A 21006-nucleotide genomic window follows, 5' to 3' on the forward strand; every position below is an offset into this window, starting at 1 on the left:
GTATATATATATATATATATATATATATATATATATATATATATATACGAAACAAATATATTTATATCCACTTTTCTTACTCTTTCTTACAATATCTTACTTTATCTTAATCTCGGTGCCCAAACCAAACATATATTTGGGATGGGAGGGAGTACTCTATACTTGCCCAGTGTTACAGTGTAGATGGTTTGTTAGCCCAAGGTGAATACTTGCCCAGTGTTACAGTCTAGATGGTTTGTTACCCCAAGGTGAATGCTACAATTTATATTTTTTTTTATGCTCATGTTCTTTTATAAGGTACCCCACCGTGCAAGGCCCGGACAAACAAATAGGGGTACTATGCGAAATTTAAAAAATGGGCTCTAATTTATATTTCAATATAAATACAAAATGAGAAAAATTTCGAAAAAAAATGAACTATCAAAATACATTATAAATAATAAATATATTGCAAAAAAATCACTTAAAAAGTGAGGAAAAAATCGGGCCCATATGTGAAATTTTAAAAGTGGACCTTAATTTAAATTTCAATAAAAATATAAAATGAGATAAATTCCGACAAAAAAATGAAATATCAATATACATAGTAAATAAGACATATATTCCAAAAAATTTACTTAGAAAAAGATACTCTTCTCGCATATTTTGTAATAATGTCATCTAAAATACTTTCAATGTCTATTTCATTAAAAAATTTATTTTCAATTTTTATCTAAACAAATCTATTTAACCTTTTCTTCACAAAATCTTAAATAAATATATATACATGTACAACATTAAAATATAGGGGCCTTATATTTTCGGGGCCCTGTACAATAGTTCACCCAGCACTCCGAACGCCCATGATTTGGCAGGATTTGCAGAAGTACAAGAAAATGTGATCGAGAGACTGCAATTCGAGAGAAACAGTTTCAGTATCAAGTATCAAGATGATGCATGTGACCTGGTTTTAATTGATGAAGACATTACAAGATCTTTTAAATAGTAATACTGCAATAGGTATTGCACGAGCCAGCCATGATAAGTAGTTCAATATCATGCAAGTTCTTGGTCCCTCAATGAAAATTAAGATGAAGCACACTTGCATAGCAAATAATATCTGTACCTGTACATTGGTTGGAAAAACTTAAAGGCAAGAACAGAGTGGACTCATACATGATATAGTCATACTTCCCCCTAATTAATAAAGTAACAATGGTAACTAAGAAAAATGGAAAAGAAGGGGCAAGTGAAGCATGTCCAAGGATATTTACACACAAAGAGTTTTCTACATAGCATCACCCTGCTGCCCCGATATTTCATTATCCATTCAATTAATTCGTCCATTGCATTCAAACTGTCGTCCGAAGCAAAACAGCTAGTCTCACAGATGACAATTTTGTAAGGTCAAAGACATTGCAAGAATTACTTCTGATTCATATGATGTCTGGGGTCCTTAAGCCGAAGAGTAGACTTTCTTATACTACGTAACTCTTTTGCTAGCTGATCTTGGATCTGGATTATCACTTCTGTCAGTGTCATAGGATTCAATCTCCGCACTACCTGCTTGACTTCTCCGGTGCCTTCGTTCCTAAAATACCATCAAATTCCAAGTTAGCCATTGAAATTGCACTTAGTCATCTAGAGGTCTCACTCAGAGTATAACATATATGCATGCGGCACCAACACTACATTCACTAGCGTAACACTGTGACGTTCTGCTGCTTGGGCAGAACAATGGAATAATATGAATTGAATATATGCAATAAATGCAGATTTTGTCAGGTGTCATAGAGCCTATCCCATGTAGGGTGAGGACTCCCGGACAATTATCAACCACAACCAATATAGAATAATCCAACAATCTCCCCTTTAAAGATCTGGGCCTGATACTCATCAATCTAAGACCACTATTGGGTTTATCTGTACCCCCAAACTAGCTCATAGGGTGGTAATTTCCTCCACACCTATTAACAAGCACTTGCCCCTAACCGATATTTGATAAGACAACTGATTTAGCAACTAGAAGGTCAAATGTCTAATAAATTGCATATCAAGTTTTCTTTATACTAAACTTACGTAATAAATTAGTACAAGTGAATGAAAACTGACCTCTCTTGGTATTGGATATTCTTCTGATTCAAGCATACGAACAACTTGGCTCATCTTCGGTCTCTTCTTAGAATCTGGATCAACACACCGCAAAGCAGTTAAAAGAGCTCGTTTTAGGGCTCTTGTAGATGGCCTTGTTTCAATATTTGGATCCACTACTTCATCCGAACGCCTACTTCCAACCATCATTTTTAGCCACTCTACTAAATTTATCTGAAAGCAAGTTGTAACGATAGTTAAGACTGCAATCTTTGAAATCTAGAAGCACTTACTATGAACTGGAAAACATACAAAATACATAAAGGTATAGACTTGAACAAATAGGTATTTAATTTTCCGCCTATGAATGGATATAAGTATAACTAAGTCATATGAATCAGATTCAAGACTAGAAGAGACAACTGAGTATCCTTAATCAGGCAGAGTGATTAGCAAATAGATAATGGTTCTTTATATACTCCTAAAAGTATATTTTCAAAAAACCGCTTCTGTGATCATAAAAGTAAGATGATGCCATTTATTCAGCAAGACAGAGTATCCATCTACTTATAAATTTAGTACTGTTAGAAAGTACCAGTCATGCGTACAAGTCTGAACCAAAAAACATAATTAAATAGATTTGCATGAAGTCCGCAGTAGCATGTTCTGTTCCATCTATGGAGTGCATGGGACAGGTGGTAAGAATTTATTTCCACGAAGACGAAAAAATTAGTTCCACTGATTTTAAGGACGGCTTGTATAGATCTCATATGAACTGCTAAACTGAATGTGGAATATGTAACAACAAATATAACCGAGCAGTTATCTACTTGTGAAATTAAAGCCATATTTCATGTATCAAAATTATATGATTGCTTCATACCTCTTGAGCAGGACGGCCATAATCCACAGGGTCTCTGCCAGTGATTGCTTCTAAAAGCAACACCCCAAAGCTGTACACATCACTCCTTTCATTCAGAAGGCCCGTATTTGCATATTCTGGAGCTACGTACCTATTTAAATTGAAGGAAAGACAATGACCAAGAGGCAAAATATGCTAGTGATTTTACTTGGAAACCACTATCACCATCCAGGCCGTGGGATTGTTTTTGCTAAAGAACAATGAGATCAGCATACATAAGAAACAATCACAAAGTATACTGACCCAAATGTTCCCATGACACGGGTTGTAACATGACTTTTTCCAGACCCAAGCAGCTTCGCCAGACCAAAATCAGAAACCTTGGCACTGAACTCATCATCAATCAATATATTGCTGGACTTTATATCTCGGTGTACCACTTTTGGCTCAATTGCTTCATGCAGGTATGCAAGACTGCATTTGATGTAGCACATAATGAGATCTATAAAATCAAGCAAAGGATAGAGTCGAATAGACTTACGCTTTAGCTGTGCTAAGAAGAACCTTCATTCTAGCCTCCCAAGTAAGATATCCTTGCTGGCACATAGCCCCACGTAACCATTGTTCTAAATTTCCATTGTTGACATATTCATAGACTAACATCCTGAGGTATTAAGATTAAATGGGATCAGAAAATGTGTATTTAAAGTGTATAAATAAAGAAAACTAGAGGAAGCAACAGCAACATTGTAATCAAATATTGCGAAGCATATTCACCAGAAGCAGTTAACTTTTGTTTAGCATAGATATATGAGGTTCTTTTTGTTATGTCAGCATGACATACTCATCCCCACATATACATAATTAAATCGAAGCATACCTATGGGTTCCTTCAATGCAGTATCCCAACAATCGTACCAAATTTTTATGGCGCACATGGCCAATGGCTTCAACCTCAACACTAAATTCTTTCTCCGCTTGTCCCCTGGGTACAGAAATACAAGTTTAAGAAATGAGATAACCAAAGGAAACGAGAGACACCTTTGAACTTGTGAAGCAGGAAAAAACATATAAAACATACAAGTTGTTGAAGAGTTTTTTAATTGCTACCGAGCTCCCATTAACCAAACGACCTCTATAAACAACTCCATAGCCACCTTCACCAATAACATTATCCTTTGAAAATCGGTTTGTGGCAACTTCAAGGTCTCTTAATGTAAACCAGTGACCCCAACCCAAGTGAGAAAATTCAGGCAGACCGGTCAAAGGAGAAGGGGCAGTCAGTTGATGCGAAGAGGATGGCTTATCTACAGGAAATGTACCAGAACTCCCTTCTCCAGAATTTGACCTATAACCATCTTTATCGAGATGATTGACAGAACCTTGACTGCTGTTATGATCTCCGTTCTTCTTTTTGCCCATTCCCAGATGGACCATAACTTTATCGGCTTCAATATCACTAGCTTTATCATGAATAGTGAGAAGAATCCCTTCTCGTGGAACAAATTGATTTGGAGAAACTTTTTCAACTTTTACTTCTTTAATTTCCTTAGAAACAGGAGGGATTCGGCTAAGAGGAATAATTTCTGTTATTTTTCTAGGTTTCTTTCTCGATGTAAAAAGGAATGCTGTTACCAGTAGAATAACTATAATAAATAATCCCATTATGATCGCAATAAGTTCCCAGAGCTGGAGGCCAAAAACTCCTGTTTTCTTTGACAATTCCTCATTAAGATCAGTACCCATATCGAATAGATGGAGACCAGAGACCTAAAACAGCAACACAAGAACGTTAACTGCAGTCCTATCTATCGCAATGACTATAAGAGCATGCAACAATTCTAACATTCTCTGCTACACATTCAAGCAGAAATTCATTATCTTTATACTCATTTTTAGCTTTTTTCCTCCCCATCATCAATTCAAGCGCTTCTACTCAAATCATCACTACTTTCAAAAGCCAATTAAACTAACCAAAACTTTAGGAACTACATACAAATTACACAATGTGATTACCATATTCTAACAATATGCCAAGATAAAGCAACCAACTAAGCAAATCAATGTAAGTTGCAATAACAATTTAAAAACATAAAAACAAAGTTCTTCAATATTATGTATAGACACAGACAATTGTACCTTGTTTTCAGAGCTGGGATTCAAGACAGCAAGTCAAAAACACAAGCCCAGATCTCAATCTTCTTACCTGCACAACACTAGTTAACCAATGTAACTAACACCACCATACATGTATCTCTCAATCAAAGAAACAAAACAAAATCAAATGCACATAAAAAATAAACCAAATATCTCCTAATTTTAAGCCCACCCAACTTCAAAAATGTCACCTTTTTATAATCTTTATATCCAGTAACTCTAAAAAGTACTAATGTGAGTTAAATCTAAGCTTAAATGGACCTTTCTTGACACAACCCTTTACTCTACTTATTTTCAAGAACCCAAAAGCCCAAAATAACACAACAAACAATGCTTGCATATACACAACATAAATGTAAGTAATTTTAATTACAGGAATGCTGGTGTTGTCAGTGTTAGGTGGATAGAAAGATTGTGAATTTTCTTGTAAAAATCAAGAAAATAAAAAGGTGGTCTTTTTAATTTTGTGGGATATTTTGTGAAGGGGACTGATTATCTCCAAGCCAGAAGTAATTAATCAGCAATGTGCATGTTAGTGGTGAGGTCAATTGTATTAAAAAAATGTCAGCTTTTTGGGTTTTTAAGTCATTATAAAAAGGCATATGTTTGCCTCAAAGTTTTCTTACTTTGCTGCCAAGACAGGGCAGCCATTTTGTTTCTTTTTCAAGTTTTTTGACAATTAACTACTCCGTAACAGTAAATATTGTTACATATCCCGGAAATTTTTACTACTATTTTCTTCCAAATAACGTGATTGATAAAATTTAATTTGTGAACATATATGTGTATATTTTCTTGTTAGTAAATATAAAATACCTGAATTGTTCCATTTTGTTGAATCAGTTATTTTGGTTATTATATGTTTCTATAGTTATATTTAAATAAAGAGCAGCCAAAAGTTTGAAAGTTAGGGTTCAATGCATGTTTTGTAACATGTTTATGTGGTCTCAAGCTCAACATGCAATATGGTCAGTTTAGTATATTTGCAATAATGCCAAATTGTGTGCATATAGTTAAAACATTTGTATTGTCTTGTTTGAATTGAACTGGAGGAAAAAAATTTGTTTGTCCAGTGTTGCTGTATCTGTATGTCTATTTTAGTGCCATAAAAAATTATTTCAGAAAGGAAGTGCTCTGAAAGATTTTGCAGAAGTTACTTTTAGAAAATATCTAATAATGAGCTGCATGCTCTGGTCCTCAAGAAAAGGTCAGACAGTAATGTGCTGGGCCTGCTGGCACATGCATGGTTGAATGGGCCTTCCTTCAAAACCAGTAGCTAAACTGCTGTTAAGTGCTCATCGTACCATTAAAATTTTCTTTAAACTACAGAAAAGAGTTTGCTGAAACCTGAAACTTTGAAACTGGTACACACTAGGGAGTTTGTTCTCTTAGGAACAATATATTTCCCAAGCTTCAAAGAGCACCTTCAGTTTATGTTCAGTGGGGAAAACTCAAAACTCGGAAAGACCCTAACCTTGATTATATAATTGTATATAATTGTAATTTTTAAAGAGTCAGAAAAAAAAAATTCTACTAATTTTGTAAGACAAAACAAGATTTCAGCCTAGGCTACACCTCTTCAGTTTCCCACAACCAAGAAATGCAGTATAAAATATTTAGTCACAAGATAGTAAGAAACAAAACATAGAACACACAACTCAGATGTTTGTTTGTGTGCATTGGTTACTGAAAAATTATCAGATTTAGCACCTCATAAACAATGTAGCAGTTAACTTGATATGAAAGAGACTCACTTAATTAATTCATACAAAATTTTAAAACTTATCAGTGAATCTTACATATAGTTACATGCCAGCAAGGTGCACCTGCATCTTATTTTAAAGGAACAAAACAATAATTTGTAGGCCATCTAATATAACTAATCCCTCCATTGTTTAATTCTATATAATAAGCCAGCTATCTACAGCGTTGCTGAGTTGCCTAGTGATTGACTTCAATCTGATAATGCAACAACTATACTAAAACAAACAGTAATTACCGCTTGGAAAACAAGACCAAGATCAACATCGACATAGTAACTACAATCTTGAATCCAGGGCTATCCCAAAAATTTTGTTTGTCAACACCTGAAACCTCGGGTTGCTGCTTTGTTTCCAGCTGATCTCTCAATTCTTTTAGCGCTTTGTCTCGTCGTTCACCCATCTGTGTTTTTAAAATAAAATCAGAATTTAGACACAAATTTGAGAGCAGGATTCAATATATCATACTAATATAACGATCACGTTGTACAACCACAATATACATGGTCTCTTTCATTATTCTTGATTATAGCTGCCAGACACAGAAAATTGCATACTTTCTAGCAGATTTCAGGTGGATGCATACACTGACAAGAAAAAAATAAAAAATTGTGAATTTTGATCACCAATTAAAATTTGGTTAATAGGATTGATTGCATTACTTTTTGAAGTCTTCGTGTTTGTGCACGAGCTTCCTGGAGACAAAATTCCAACTTCAAAACTCTTTTTTTCAGTTCCTGATCAGCCCTCCAATGTTTCTCTAACTGTCAAGCATATGATTGTCAAGGACATATATCATCATAAACCATATAGCTAGTTCTGTAGTTTGGTAAGGCAAGGGTAGTGGTAAAGTGAGTGCCAAATATAGAGAAATGACAATACCTGTGACTCCAATTCCTTTGATTTTAGCTCCCAGTGAGTGGACATGATATGAATTTCACGCTTAAGGTTTAATATTTCTTCATCTTTAACACTCAAAAGCTTATTAATCTTGTCAAAATTTCTGGGTGTAACCTCATCTAATATCCTCCTCAACTCACAATCACCACTTGCCCCAGCTTTAGCTACCGCTTGAATGATGTCCAGTTCCATTCTTAAGACTTCATCTTTCAGGTCTTTTTGCGAGGATTCCCTTTCTACGAGATCCTTTTGCAAAAGATTTAATTGTTCTGCCAAATTGTTAACACGAATCTCATGCTCCTTTAAGGAGCTATTTTTCTTATCCAAATCCTTCAATAGAACCTGATATTGCAGCTGTGAAGATTGAGCCAACACAGCTTTTGCATCTGCAGTTTCTTGAGTATGTGCAAGCTGTAATCTAAGTTCATCCAAGTCTTTAAGATACTGCAGCATAGTATTAAAAAAATCGTCAGGGATTATTTCATGCTGGTATAAATGTATAATATAAGGGCATTACTGTATGCTAAAAAGATACATCTGTAAAGGTGCAAAGATATGCATCGTTTAAGACATGTCTATGTTAATAACCATTAGACAAGAAAATGTAACATGCTTTAGATTCACCAGGTGAAGCCTTTCATTACTTTTTCACAACCAGATACAGATTTGTTTATAGTTCAGTTTGAATGGAAAATGCAAGATGAACGGTGCCTCTTTTGCTTGACTAGTTTAAAATATATAAACTGCACTGAAATACGACACAATTAAACATCAAATCCATCTTACAAACTTTCTATGCTGGAGTTCAGAGAAATCTTTCCAAGACCGGCTTAACTATTTATATAATTCGTTGATGTATCATGAAAATTAGAGCGTGGTGGATCATCTCCAAATTCGAACAATTATGACATATGCAGGTACGGCTCCCTGCAACTTCAACACATTAACCTAATGAAGCACCTTTCTGGCTTCAACTACTTACCATAATATTACCAGTCCTTAAGTCTCTTAATCAGAGTGATACACAAAACACAGAATCTGGTTTATGTACTCTGAGGCCTGAGCCAATGTTACTTTGACTAATAAGCTAAATTAATCAATGAGTTCGCTATGTTCGCTAGAAATAGTAATTGAATTCTTTATCTGGAATAAACCACAAGTAATCTGGGGGCTAGTTTATAGTTTCTTTCTACATTAACAGTAACTTTAGAGTACATACTTTAAGGCAACGACATAGTGCAGCATTTAGAGAAAGAAACTATGGGAAGGGAAATATATCAGGGTGACAATAATGGACATGATTACTCACTACTGTATATATAAGTTGCAAAGACCTCAATGGCACAATAGGCAGCTTACTTGCTAGAGGCAAACATCAATATAAATAAGTAATATTCAGATGTTGGTTCAAGGATTTCTGTGAATTTCCTCATCTCTAAAGAGTTGATGGGAAGTTGGGAACAAAATAAAGTTCTGGCGTTTTGCTGGCCAAAATTGGGCAAAACCACCATGAAACCAGTTCTCATTCTACAGTTTACATATGTATTAAAACAATCTATGATCTTAAATCTATAATCGAGAACTTGAGCATTTACATTTCTTCGAGCATTAGTAATTTACCACACTGCACAATTTTTTCAAAGATTGAAAGATTTTAAAAGAAACTTTTGTTGATCTTTTCAAGACATGTAATATATCAAAATCAATTATACATCGTAAGTGGAGATCATTTAAGCTTCACACAAAAACAAACACCAATATCCCAAAAAGTCGGAAACTAATATCAGACATACCAGGAAATAAGTTTGGATATCCAACACAATAAATTCAGAACAGCAGAACTTTGAGCAGATTATGTTAATGGATATAAGCCAAAGAGGCCTAATTACATAACTCGGTTCTATAAGCAATCAAGATCTCAAATATAACCAGACATACACTAGTAATAATTCGTCTACTTTTTACCTTCTCGGCAGTAGAGGCTGTTGCCTGAAGCTGACCATTTCTCTCATCCAAGCTCTTATGTAACCTATCTATCTCATCTTCCATATTTCTTGCTCTAATTTCCGCTTCCTGCAAAAACCACAAAAAAAACACCATTAAATCTTAATCACAAATGTCAACAGTAAAACAAATTCCAATAGAAGTTCCACAGCACCAAAATATCTTTGATTTCCAATAGTATCTACCAAATACGAACAAGAAACAAATTAACTGACTCGCCTGCCTAGTCAACGTTTCTCGAACAAAAGATTGTTCCCGAGTAGCAAGTCTGCTCCGTACATCCTTCAACTCAGTAGCTAACGACACCACATTACGCCGAAAACTCTGATTCTTCTCAGTCAAATCCTTCAACAAAGGATCGATTTCTCCTCTACTAGCCATTAACACACCAATTCAACCCTCAAAACTACTCATATCTCCTCCTCAACTCACATATCTGCATGTCAAATCGCCAAATATACTTCAATTTCAACAAAAATATTAAATCATTAAAAACAACTGAAATTTAAACTCATTTCAAAATTGAACACATACATCAACGTCAACATAATAGATAAGTATTAATTATAGACAGAACAGAACGACAAGTCATTACTATTTTTTTTTTCATAAAAAAACTGAAACTAATTCAAACCACAACTTTTTGAAAGAAATGACAAGAAATTTGTGTTGCTGGACTAATATAAAAATACTACGTCCATCATATATGCATGTATATGCACAAGAGACAAAATAATGATAGTGGATCAACCATAACAAACAAAGAATCAATAATTTAAGAGTAAAAACGACTTATTAATTTCATAAAAATTAAAATATGAAAATACATTAAAATTAGGTATGTGCCGGCGGTGACACCCCGGAACTGATCGGCGGCGAGCGAGGATGGGGGCGTGTACGTTTAAATTAAGTGCGTGTTGTGTGTGTTTATTTTGTAAGTTTGAGGTTTAGTTCGCGTGATTGTAGTTGGGTGATGTCCAAAACAAGTACTCCCTTAGTCCATAATATATTTTCAACATTGACTTTTTGTATTATTTAAGCGATTAACTACTAATTTATCTCTAATTTCTAAGATCAAACATAGTTACGAGTAATCTTGTTAAATCCGTATTTATGAGTACTTTAATATAATAAAATTTTAATATTTAAAATTAATACGAAATTAAAGATATTAACAATCAAAAAGTGTATATAAAGAGGAAATATTTTTAGGACAGAGTCTTATGTGTGTAGTGACAGAGTTTATACTGCTGACGTGGAGTGACCGCCGCAAATCATTAATTTTAATCCGTTAGTTGCTTTCTCACCACGTGATCGCCTCTGTACCGTTGCCTTTCAAATTTTGGTTCTTTTTTCGTTTTTATATTTAATAAATAGCACTATTATCTGAACATGCTGTACTCTTAAATGTTTATGTCTCAGCTGGTTAAAATTATATCGAATTTGAGCTCAAATTTTTATTGAGTTAAAATTTATGTTCATATATTTACTTATTAAAAAAAAGGTTATTTGTGAAAATATTACGAATAACTCACGAATTATGATTTAATAAATTACTCATAAATATTATCAACGAACTCTTAATCACATATAACTTAGTTTACAAATTCATTCTCACAATTTCCAAACTTTTGCATGAGTTTCACTTCTTTCTAAAAAAAAGTTTAGAAAATAAAAATCAAATAACCTTTTTTTTAAATGTTGCACACCAAAAAATAAATTTGAGTGTTTGAGTATAATAATTTTGAATATTTGTGTTATTTCAAATTTAATAATGATATATATTTGATATTGGAGTACCTATGCACAATTTAAATAAAATAGTTAGGTATTTATCATCTAGCATGTATTTTAATAGAAATCTTATCAATATAAAAATTATACATTAATAGAAAATAATAAATGGATTAAATAAATTGTTTAATTAATTTGTAGTTAAAAATATAAATAATTATTCACTAAATATTGAGTCATAATGTATGTGTTAGCTATTGAGTATAACATAGAGGGGGAATGTATTTTCTAGATTTTTTGCCTTTTTAAGTTTGTTCGAATAATTGTGAACAAAGCAATTTATAATTTGTAGAGATATTATGTTAAACTGAAATAGAACAACAAACACAATATTTCAAAACTCACTTAATTTGTATTAATTAAGTTTGTCTTGATACAAATTTTGTGTTCTTAAAAATATAAGAACTCAGCTTTTCCTTGAGAGAACACAAGAAAATTGAATCTGTTTGTTACTTCTAAACTAAGGACCAGTGCATGCTTTATACACTAGCAGCACGGGTTTACAAAACGTGCACTAAAATGTACCAAACTTTTTTCTAAAGCAATTTTTTTCTATTTCCATTTCTAGCTTAGCAAATTTGTGCAAAATTTTAAAGGTCTGTTATCATCCATTGTCTAGTGAATCTTGGCCCTTGATCTTGTATTCCCTTCAGCTACTTTGTAGACTTCTCAATCTAGTTGATAGATCGTTTGTTGACTGATAATCTTGAATCTTCAATTTGTTTGCATTCTGTAGTTGAGAGGCATATCGAGATCTCCAATTTTTTCTATAGAGAAGTGACATCTCGATAAGTATAATGACTTATTGAGATATCTGAGATCTCTATAGGCATATTTGACTTGTCGAGGTCTCTTGATCTTTGCATGATAAATGACTTGTCGATATGTCTGAGATCTCTACATGTAGAATTGATTTGTCGATATCTCAGAGATCTCTATATAATTTTGACTTGTCGATATCTCTGAGATCTCTAATGAGAAATTGACTTGTCGATATCTCCAATCTTCACATCTTCATTTGACTTCTCGATATCTCTGAGTTCTCTACATGCAGAAATGACTTGTCGATATCTACAATCTTCGCATCTTCATTTGACTTGTCGATATCTCTGAGACTTTTCTATAAGACATTTTGGATTTCTGGATAAGTCATTCTGGAGTTCTCAAATGACTTCTCTATATTACTTGATCTGTGACTTGTCGATATCTTGACTTAGAACATTTTTCATAAAACAGTTTTATTCAACTCCAAGCTTCTTCACTTTTCTCCGAGACATGATCATGGCTTGATCTTCTTCCAGAGTTTATTCCTTAGTATGAATCTGTTTACAGAAAAATACTTCAGTCTAATATTCTAACCTTTTTATAGACTCAAGTAATATAATATAAAATACAAAGTTGATTATCAAACAACTAAATCTTATAGTTGTCAGTGTGACTTAGTGTTGTTATTATAGTGTGACTTAGTGTTGTTATTATGTAGTCATGTCTTGCACAACAATTTCCCCCATTTTGTGAGAAGATTGCTTAACACAAATTCATGCCTGATAACAAGACTAACCCTAAGCTACAAATAATTACATAAAACTGACAGATTAACAAATATAACTTTTATACATTGAATGATTATATAAATTCAATTATTACAACCATCAAATGAATTTCTCATAGTCTGGATTGTTTTCTAATGAGGTCCTTTAGATCTACTAGCACTTGGAGTTCCTCTATTATTTCAGCCCCTCTTAGATGTTCTACAAGCTTGAGTCATTCATCCAATGAATAACCATTTAGGTAACCAACTCTGAATCTTGAGAATCTGCCAACTTGTATGTTCATAAAATGTCCATCTTATGATATTCTACTCAACCCCTGGCCTTGAGCTAATTAGATCTCTGCTCAAAAATTTCTATCTCCCTTGCATATTTTCTGTCCCTTTCCTCTTTTTCAGCCTCCAATCTTGCATGCATTTCATTCATTTCCCTCAACCTTTTAGACATCACAGCCTTCCACATTCTTGTACGTGTGTCCTTATTCTTAATCAAGCTGATCACCTTCTTCAGTTCTGTAGTTGAAAAAGTTTTCATTACTGTCCTGCTAAGCAAAATGAAAGATCCATCTTGGTAGTAGATTCTGACTTCTGCTAGTGATACAACCCAAAGTTTGACAATTTTTTCAGCTAATTGTTGGAAAAGGTCATCATCTGTGAAGCACATGTTTAGAGGCAGAAAGTCCGTTTGATTGAAATAATTCCAGATGACCCCAACACCAGCTTGCATTTTCTTTAGTTTTCTTCCAACAGACTTGAAGTTTGTTACGGTTAGAGGCTTGAATGAAGGTAGTTTTGTGATTTTTTTTAATGTGACATGGATTGATCTAATTGGTATCTTGAGTAGGGTGTTTGCAGTTTATTTATACAAGAATTTTGGCTCTTGAGGTAGATTGGGTGGAGATAGTGTTTGGTTAGGCTTGGTGGTTTGAGTTTGTGAGATTTGGATCTGTTGGACATGTTGCTTGGTTCCTTCTTCTTCACCCCTTCTTCTTTTTCTACTATCATCTCCTTTCTTCCTTTCATTCTTTTTCTCATCTACTTTACTGCCAGTTGCCTTGGTAGATTGACTAGGATTTGAGCCAGAAGATTTTTGCTCATCATTCTTCTGCTCATCATCATCCATGTCATCTTTGGTATTGAATGGAGTGTTTGGAAATATGGTTTCAGTATTCTGTAGATATCTTCCCAATATCCTGATCATCTACTCATCTTCGACTTTCTTGTTCTTATTTGTCTTGAGTTCAGTCTCCAGTTTCATGATTAGTCTTAGATTTCCCCTTACACAATTTTTGGGGACTGTGAAATATTTGTACTTCCTGGTTAGTGGACAAATGTAGGCCACCCCGTTGATTGGATGGAGATAGGCTTCAGGAAAATCATCTATATGGCCTTCTTGAGTTCAGTAAATAATTGGGTGTCCTCTGGAATAACTGGATTAACTCTGTCAATTATTACATCCAGCTTAGATGCTCTCATGAATTGAAGATTTGAGAGAGACACCTACAGAAACTTGTCCAAACCACAATCATTGACATTTATAATTATCCTTTTGTCTAGAAAAATTTCAACCATTACAATCACAACTCTTAAAAAATTGATGTTGTTGGCCAAAGATCTCTTGTATGTGATGTAGTTATTATGAGGAGAGACTCTTAGAATTGTTAGAAGCTCATTGAACTCCTTGTCTTGACAGGGTCCTTCTGCAGCTTTCTGGAGTTTTTCTTTACCTACATCTTGAGAAATTTATACTTGAGTAGAGCTTTGACCAGAGTGTGTTGTAGATTTTTCAGCTTCTTTCAATTGTTGAATTCTAGCTTCTATCTCCCCCTTAGTCTTGGTAGCAGGCAGGAGTAGTGGAGTTGGAATTTTTGGCCTCACAACATCAGGTAGTGCAGGTACTGGAACATTCAAGGCACCCACAATAGCTCCCAAAGAGACATAATTCTGCATTTGGAGATGTTTGTGGGAGTCTACTAGGGCCCTTATGTCATTCTGTTGACTCTACACTAGAGTAGTGAGAGATGTGACCTGAGATGTGAGTGAATCATTGAGACTTGAAGATTGGAGACTTGTTGTTGAAGAGACTGAATTTGGAGGTTTGTTGAGGTGGAGACTGGTTGGTGTGAGCTTGAAGAGAGAGGAGCGTCAAAGGTGGCTTGAACAGATTCCTTGATTCCTTCTATCAATAGAGATGACGGTTCATATCTGATTTGGTGAAGTTGATCCAATTTGACCCTTGTGTCATTGTTATTTGTGATTTGATTTTGGAAAACTTCATGAAGAGCAAAAAATGATTGCTTTTAATTCTTGATCATTTGCTCCATACTAGTGACATCAAATCTAGTCATTTGCCCAACAAATTTGTTGAATTTATTCTTGATTTCTACCTGAGTTGGCACAAGATCATCTAGTTTAACTTTCACCAGTCTCCTGATCCTGTCTTGATGACTATTCAGTGTCTGTTGTAGTGCTTTACCAAAGAGGTGAAAAGCCTTGAGTTGTGGCTTGTAGACTTCTGTAATAGCATCATAAATTTTTTGAGAGTCTTGGATTGCTTCCTAGGATAGTGACATACTCTTCTCTAAACCTAGACAAGACTTCATCCATTTCTAAGTTGAAATTCTTAGATAACCAAGCATCAACATTTCTATCTTACCCAGCTTCATTGACAATCTTTTGCTCATGTTCTTCAACATCTGTTTTATATGATAGCAAGATAGCCTGATAATCCTGATTGGATATATCAGTTGTGAGTAGCTGTTGGATAATGTTGGCAAGGCCAGAGAGTTGGTCTATAAGGAGGTCATTCATTGTAATTGGCTGAGTTTGAGCATTCTGCAGCCACTGTGAGATGAGGTGTGAAGGTTGTTGAGTCGGGTTGGATGTAAAAGGGATGTCTGTTTGGTTTGAGGTGGAGGGTTAAGATATGGTAGGTAACCCTGTGATTAGAATCACAGTTGAACTCACAGTAGAAACTATAGTTGTGACAGTAGGTTGTTCACCAGTAAAAGGAACCTTCATTTGAATTGGAGGGGATTTGACCAGGTTACTGTCATGTACCATGGCCTCAAACCCTTGTTCTTATTACAAAGAATTGGCACCTGAATATGCTTGACTTATCTCCCCAATGGTTGGATTATTGATAATTGGACTCCTAGCTTCAATTGACAAAACAATCTCAGCCAGGGTTTTGAGGGGAGTTGTCCCTTTATGAGGAACCTTCAATTGAATTGGAGAGGATTTAGATAGCTCCCCCTCAGGAGTACTACCCTCAAACCTTTCAATCCGTGAAGATTGATTTGCACATGAAGGTGCATTTGGTACTACCACAGGGTCTTCAGCAAAAACTGATGAAACCCTTGTGTTTTTGTTGGTTTCATCAAGGTCTACCCCAGAGTGTAGCCTCTCCCCAACTGAATGTGGTTCTTGTATGGCGAACACAGTCTCTTGAACTGTGTCCCTTGATTTTCACAACACGTGAGAAGTGGATTCAAGTGTTTCATTATAAGTAGAAGAAATTTGAGAGATAAGATTAATGATTTGAGAATTGAGTGTTGGAAGCTCCCCCTGAATAGATGAGGGAGCTTCAAAAGATGTGCTCTCAGTGTGTGTTCCATCCTTATTTTTTATTTCATAAACTTGAGTGTGCTCAAGTTGTGGTGCAGACTCTTTACAAGGTGCACTAGGGAGAGTGCTTTGTTTAATAGAGACATCCTGTTGAGAGGATGCCTCTAGAGTCTGGTTTAATCCCTATTTTTCAACTACATCCTTTTAGGAGGATGCAGAGGTAGCTAATTGAGTGGTCAACTCAAATTTCTTTACCTTCTTTGGTTTCTTGACCAAGTTAGACTCTATTGGTATTTGATCATCACCACTCTCATTGATAACAGTCAAGGGTGCCTGTTTTCGCTTCTTTTTACTCACTTCACCCTTTTGAGAGGATAAAGTGGTTGATTTCCTAGATTCTAATGGTAAATAGGGAAGGGTCTCAGTTGTGGAAGGCCTTTGTTGGTGTTTCTGTGTTTGTTCTTCCATAGGCACATGAGCCATAACTGTACTAGTTTGAACATTAGACCTCATATCAGGCATAGGGTAAGGATAAGTCCTAAATCTCTCTAACGTAAATGGAGTGATTTTAAGACTTACAGGTACCTTACTCTTTGTAATAAGTGAGCCAGATAGTATTTTGGATACCTGTTTACAATTTCCTATCTTTTTCCTATCAATACCATTAAGTAAATGAATGTCTTGAACTTTATGGTTTAAAATAGACATTATAAACCTAGGAAGAAAAATTTCCTTACCTCTTGTGGTCAAAGGCATTGTGAGCCTTGTGCCGAGTTCCTCCAAAATCAAGACCCCGCATTTATGTGTCTGTTGTGATCCATGGAGAACACCAGCTTCTGGACCACACTTGAGATTTGGTCATATCCTATCTTCCTGCAGGTGAATGCTCTCACTATGGAGTCAAACAGGAATGACCATATCCTCCTCAAATGCTTCTTGTTCAACTGGCAAGGTTGATCCTTTCACTGCAATTGATAAAGTCCATGAATTCAGCTAGTTCTTGTTGAGTAGGCACCTCCACCAAGTTGTCAGTAGGAAAGCCCAAAGCCATGTCGACATCATTCTCATTAAATTCCACTTATTACCCTTGAATTGTGCAGTTTACCACCAAAGATGCAGCTTGATTCTCATGCACAACTGTCCTAACCATAGCTGAGTTCCAGAAATTATTAATCATCCACATATAGAATTGGATTTGCAGTTAGAGCACCTGCAAAGAATGTCTCAGATAGAAACTCGACAAAGCTCTTGAAGCTATTAGGAGCTTGGTTAGCATCTGTGAATGCAAGGTAGTTGGTGCCCTCCTTTTGGATGAAAGCTCTAACAGTGTTTGATGCCATTTGAAGTATTTGGATTTGAGAGGGTAAGAGATTTGAGAGGGAAAATGTTATTCCCAAAAAATCTAACAATAGAGTTACAGAAGGGGGGTTGAATGTAATTCTAGGATTCTTTTCGAAATTTAAGAAAATACTTTATCAAAATATATTCGAATATGCAAGTGTGCGGAATGAAATATGAATGCATTCGAAACACAAAGTTACTAAACACAAAGATTTAAAACTTTCTGGTGGATTGAACTTTCCACCATAGATATATATTGATTGAGAACTTTGTGATGCAAGAATGCACAAAGCTGCTTACAAGTAAATTTATAAAGAGAGAACTAAGAAATTCTTAATATATTATGCCTTATCTATTTCTCAGTTCTGTCGATCGATATTTTTCTACTTGCTAATCTTGGTTTATATATCACCCAGTAACATGTGAAAAAGACAAACTAATAAAACAAAAATGTCTAAGTCTAATCACATGTTTCTTCATTTCTCCATCCAACATCTTTGCATTTTTTCAAGTTAGCATGGAAATGGAAATGCTTCTTTGTTCTCAAGATCCTGCTAATAGACTGTCACATTCCTTTTGTATAAAATCAACCCATGTGACTGTCAAGTCACTATCAACTCCTATTTGAATTTTTTATCCATCAAGACCCTGTTGGATCACCCGTCAAGACTCTGTTGGATCATCCATCGGGACTCTATTGGATCATCTTTTGAATGAGACTTGGGTCATCCGTCGAGGCCTTGTAGAAACATCTGTTGAAAGTATTTCCATAGCAGTTGACTCAATTTCACTTATGCAAAATAACAAGAGATCTAATATATACAATTAGCCAACCTATTCTACATATCATTCTTGTAGCCAACATGACTTAGAATATCCTACAACTTCTAATTCTTTAAGTCATTACAGTACACATGAATGTGCTACAAAAACTTATTTAAATATAAGCTACTCTTTCAATGGATGATAGAGAAGATTATCCATTGAAAGCTACAAATATACTTAATTAAATCTACTAAGGTGTTTTTGTAAAATATCATCAAGCCTACAACATATTCCTAACATTCTCCCCCAATTTATGTTTACAAGAATTGCAGGCATAAATTGAGAAGAACTTGATGATAACAAAACACCTTATACAAAAAGATCATTCAATAACAGATAAAATGATAAGTGCAGCAAGTTTATTGAAAGATGATAAAAGAAAGTTCACACAAGTCTTACAATCTTTGTTCAAGGTGCTCCTCTAGTCTGAGCAAATTAATCTTTTCTCCTTGAGTGTCTAATCTTCTTTCCCTGTTTTTCATTATTCTCTTCTATCTGGTGTTGGAGTTGTCTATAGAACTTAGATTCATCTTCATTAGATTTGTAATAACTCGAATTTTTGAGACCTTGTAAAACGTTTAATGAATAGTAACCCTGACGGGCGGGAAAAACTTTTGAGCCCACACTATGTAGTACATGAGAAAATGAGTTTCGGAGTTGATGTAATGGTTATACGTACCAAATGAGTGTATGTAAACGCTATTAGTTTTCGAAGAAAACGAACTTTAAAAAACGACCATATTTACGACTCATCGAGGATTACGGGAATCCCAATATAATTACAAGATTAAAACTCTACAGATTTATATCCAAGTATGATAATTCAAAATATAAGGAATAAATGCGAAAGGAATTACATCGCGAACCATTTACGAGGAAGTATTACGAAAACATTTAAGCGACCGAGCGAACGCGTAAATAATTAAAGAAACGTAACGCGCTAACTAACCATGGTAAGAAAGTAACCATGGTTACTTTATCAAATAGTGAGCTAGATATAGGATGATTAACCAAGGCTAATCAAATAGTTGCTAAGGAAGCTAAAATAATTAGCTTAGCTTGTAAACTAGGAAGCTACTTAGATTTGTCCATGGATTTGGAAACAAGAATAAACCTAGGATTCTATACTAGGAGAATATCAAAACAATATAAGATATCACCAATCCCATTTCCTAGAAGCAACCAAGGAAGCAAGCATAAAACTCTCTCCCCCTTCTTCATTTCTTCCATTCGGCTTTCTTCTTCAAGGAAGGAATTCAAAATCAAAATCTCAAGTTCTAGCCATGGTTAAATCCTCCCATTAATTCTCAAGCTTCCTAACAACCAAACTAAGGTAAGATAATTCTTTGATCTCTTTTTATCAAGGTTTGATGGGTGTAATAAAATCAAGAAAGTTGAGAATGAATAGTATGAATAGTAACTCTTCTTTGGTTTCTTGATTTCAATGGTTAAAACGTAATCTTAAATAACTATCTTCTGCAGAAACCCTTGATTATGATAGACAATTTCTGCAGAAAGTCCCGAAGATTTAAACTGTAGTTTCTTGAAAAGTAATCCTTGATTATGATAGACAATTTTATAAGGATCGTTTAGGTGCTTGAATCGCTTGATTCCGGCTTACGGATCAAAAGTTATGGCCATTTTACTAAAAGTGATTTACGCGACAAAAACTGCTACGAATTACGAATTTTGAAAATATAAAGGATCAACTTAAGAATGTTATTAAATCATAAAATTTTTACAGAGAGTAATAATTTGAGTTTCCTAACTTCTGTAAAAATTTCAAGTGAAAATAATGATATTTCAATTTTATAAAAATATCGGAGCCGAGACCGCGCGATTAGAAATCGTAGAATCCATAAGCGGAACCAACAGCAAAAATGAAAATAAACCTAAGATATTTAGAAAAATGAAGCGACCATGATGTGAATAAGGACTTAAAGGAATAATAAGGGTAATATAAGTTGAGAGGGTGCATAATAAGTAGCGCATGAGTGCGAGTCGCCGTAAATTAGAACGGGACCTAACAAAACGAATTGTGTTTATGATTATAGATTTCCGAGCGGAACCTAGAGCATCCTCCACCTCGAGATACCCATGCAAGTTTACGAAACCAATTCCATTTACTGTTGTGTTGTGAAAGGATTGTTTTATTATCATTGCATAAGTACCATATT

The 21006-nt window shown here is 34.7% G+C and overlaps 2 protein-coding genes across 4 annotated transcripts; both read right to left on the reverse strand.

Annotated features, from left to right (window-relative positions):
- Nucleotides 1-1059: 1059 nt before the first annotated feature.
- LOC141665287 (putative receptor-like protein kinase At5g18500) lies at nucleotides 1060-5646 on the reverse strand. The gene is made up of 9 exons (XM_074471269.1): nucleotides 5463-5646; nucleotides 5072-5138; nucleotides 4014-4702; nucleotides 3813-3917; nucleotides 3474-3596; nucleotides 3236-3406; nucleotides 2954-3083; nucleotides 2092-2304; nucleotides 1060-1570 (listed from the first exon to the last, which is right to left on the reverse strand). The coding sequence occupies exons 3-9, from the start codon at nucleotides 4676-4678 to the stop codon at nucleotides 1463-1465; spliced, it is 1515 nt and encodes a 504-aa protein (XP_074327370.1). The 5' UTR covers nucleotides 4679-4702; nucleotides 5072-5138; nucleotides 5463-5646; the 3' UTR covers nucleotides 1060-1462.
- A 1177-nt stretch (nucleotides 5647-6823) lies between these two features.
- On the reverse strand, nucleotides 6824-10723 carry LOC141665293 (nuclear envelope-associated protein 2-like). 3 transcript variants are annotated; one of them, XM_074471276.1, is made up of 6 exons: nucleotides 10581-10723; nucleotides 9973-10189; nucleotides 9715-9822; nucleotides 7732-8193; nucleotides 7512-7613; nucleotides 6824-7252 (listed from the first exon to the last, which is right to left on the reverse strand). In XM_074471276.1, the coding sequence occupies exons 2-6, from the start codon at nucleotides 10132-10134 to the stop codon at nucleotides 7085-7087; spliced, it is 1002 nt and encodes a 333-aa protein (XP_074327377.1). In that variant the 5' UTR covers nucleotides 10135-10189; nucleotides 10581-10723; the 3' UTR covers nucleotides 6824-7084. The 3 variants fall into 3 exon arrangements, with proteins under 3 accessions (XP_074327377.1, XP_074327389.1, XP_074327383.1); XM_074471288.1 differs by lacking the exon at nucleotides 10581-10723 and adding an exon at nucleotides 10288-10429; XM_074471282.1 differs by lacking the exon at nucleotides 10581-10723 and having other exon boundaries at nucleotides 9973-10272.
- Between the last annotated feature and the right edge of the window lie 10283 nt (nucleotides 10724-21006).

The sequence above is a fragment of the Apium graveolens genome, chromosome 1, assembly GCF_009905375.1.
Source record: "Apium graveolens cultivar Ventura chromosome 1, ASM990537v1, whole genome shotgun sequence".
Classification (NCBI taxonomy): domain Eukaryota; kingdom Viridiplantae; phylum Streptophyta; class Magnoliopsida; order Apiales; family Apiaceae; genus Apium; species Apium graveolens.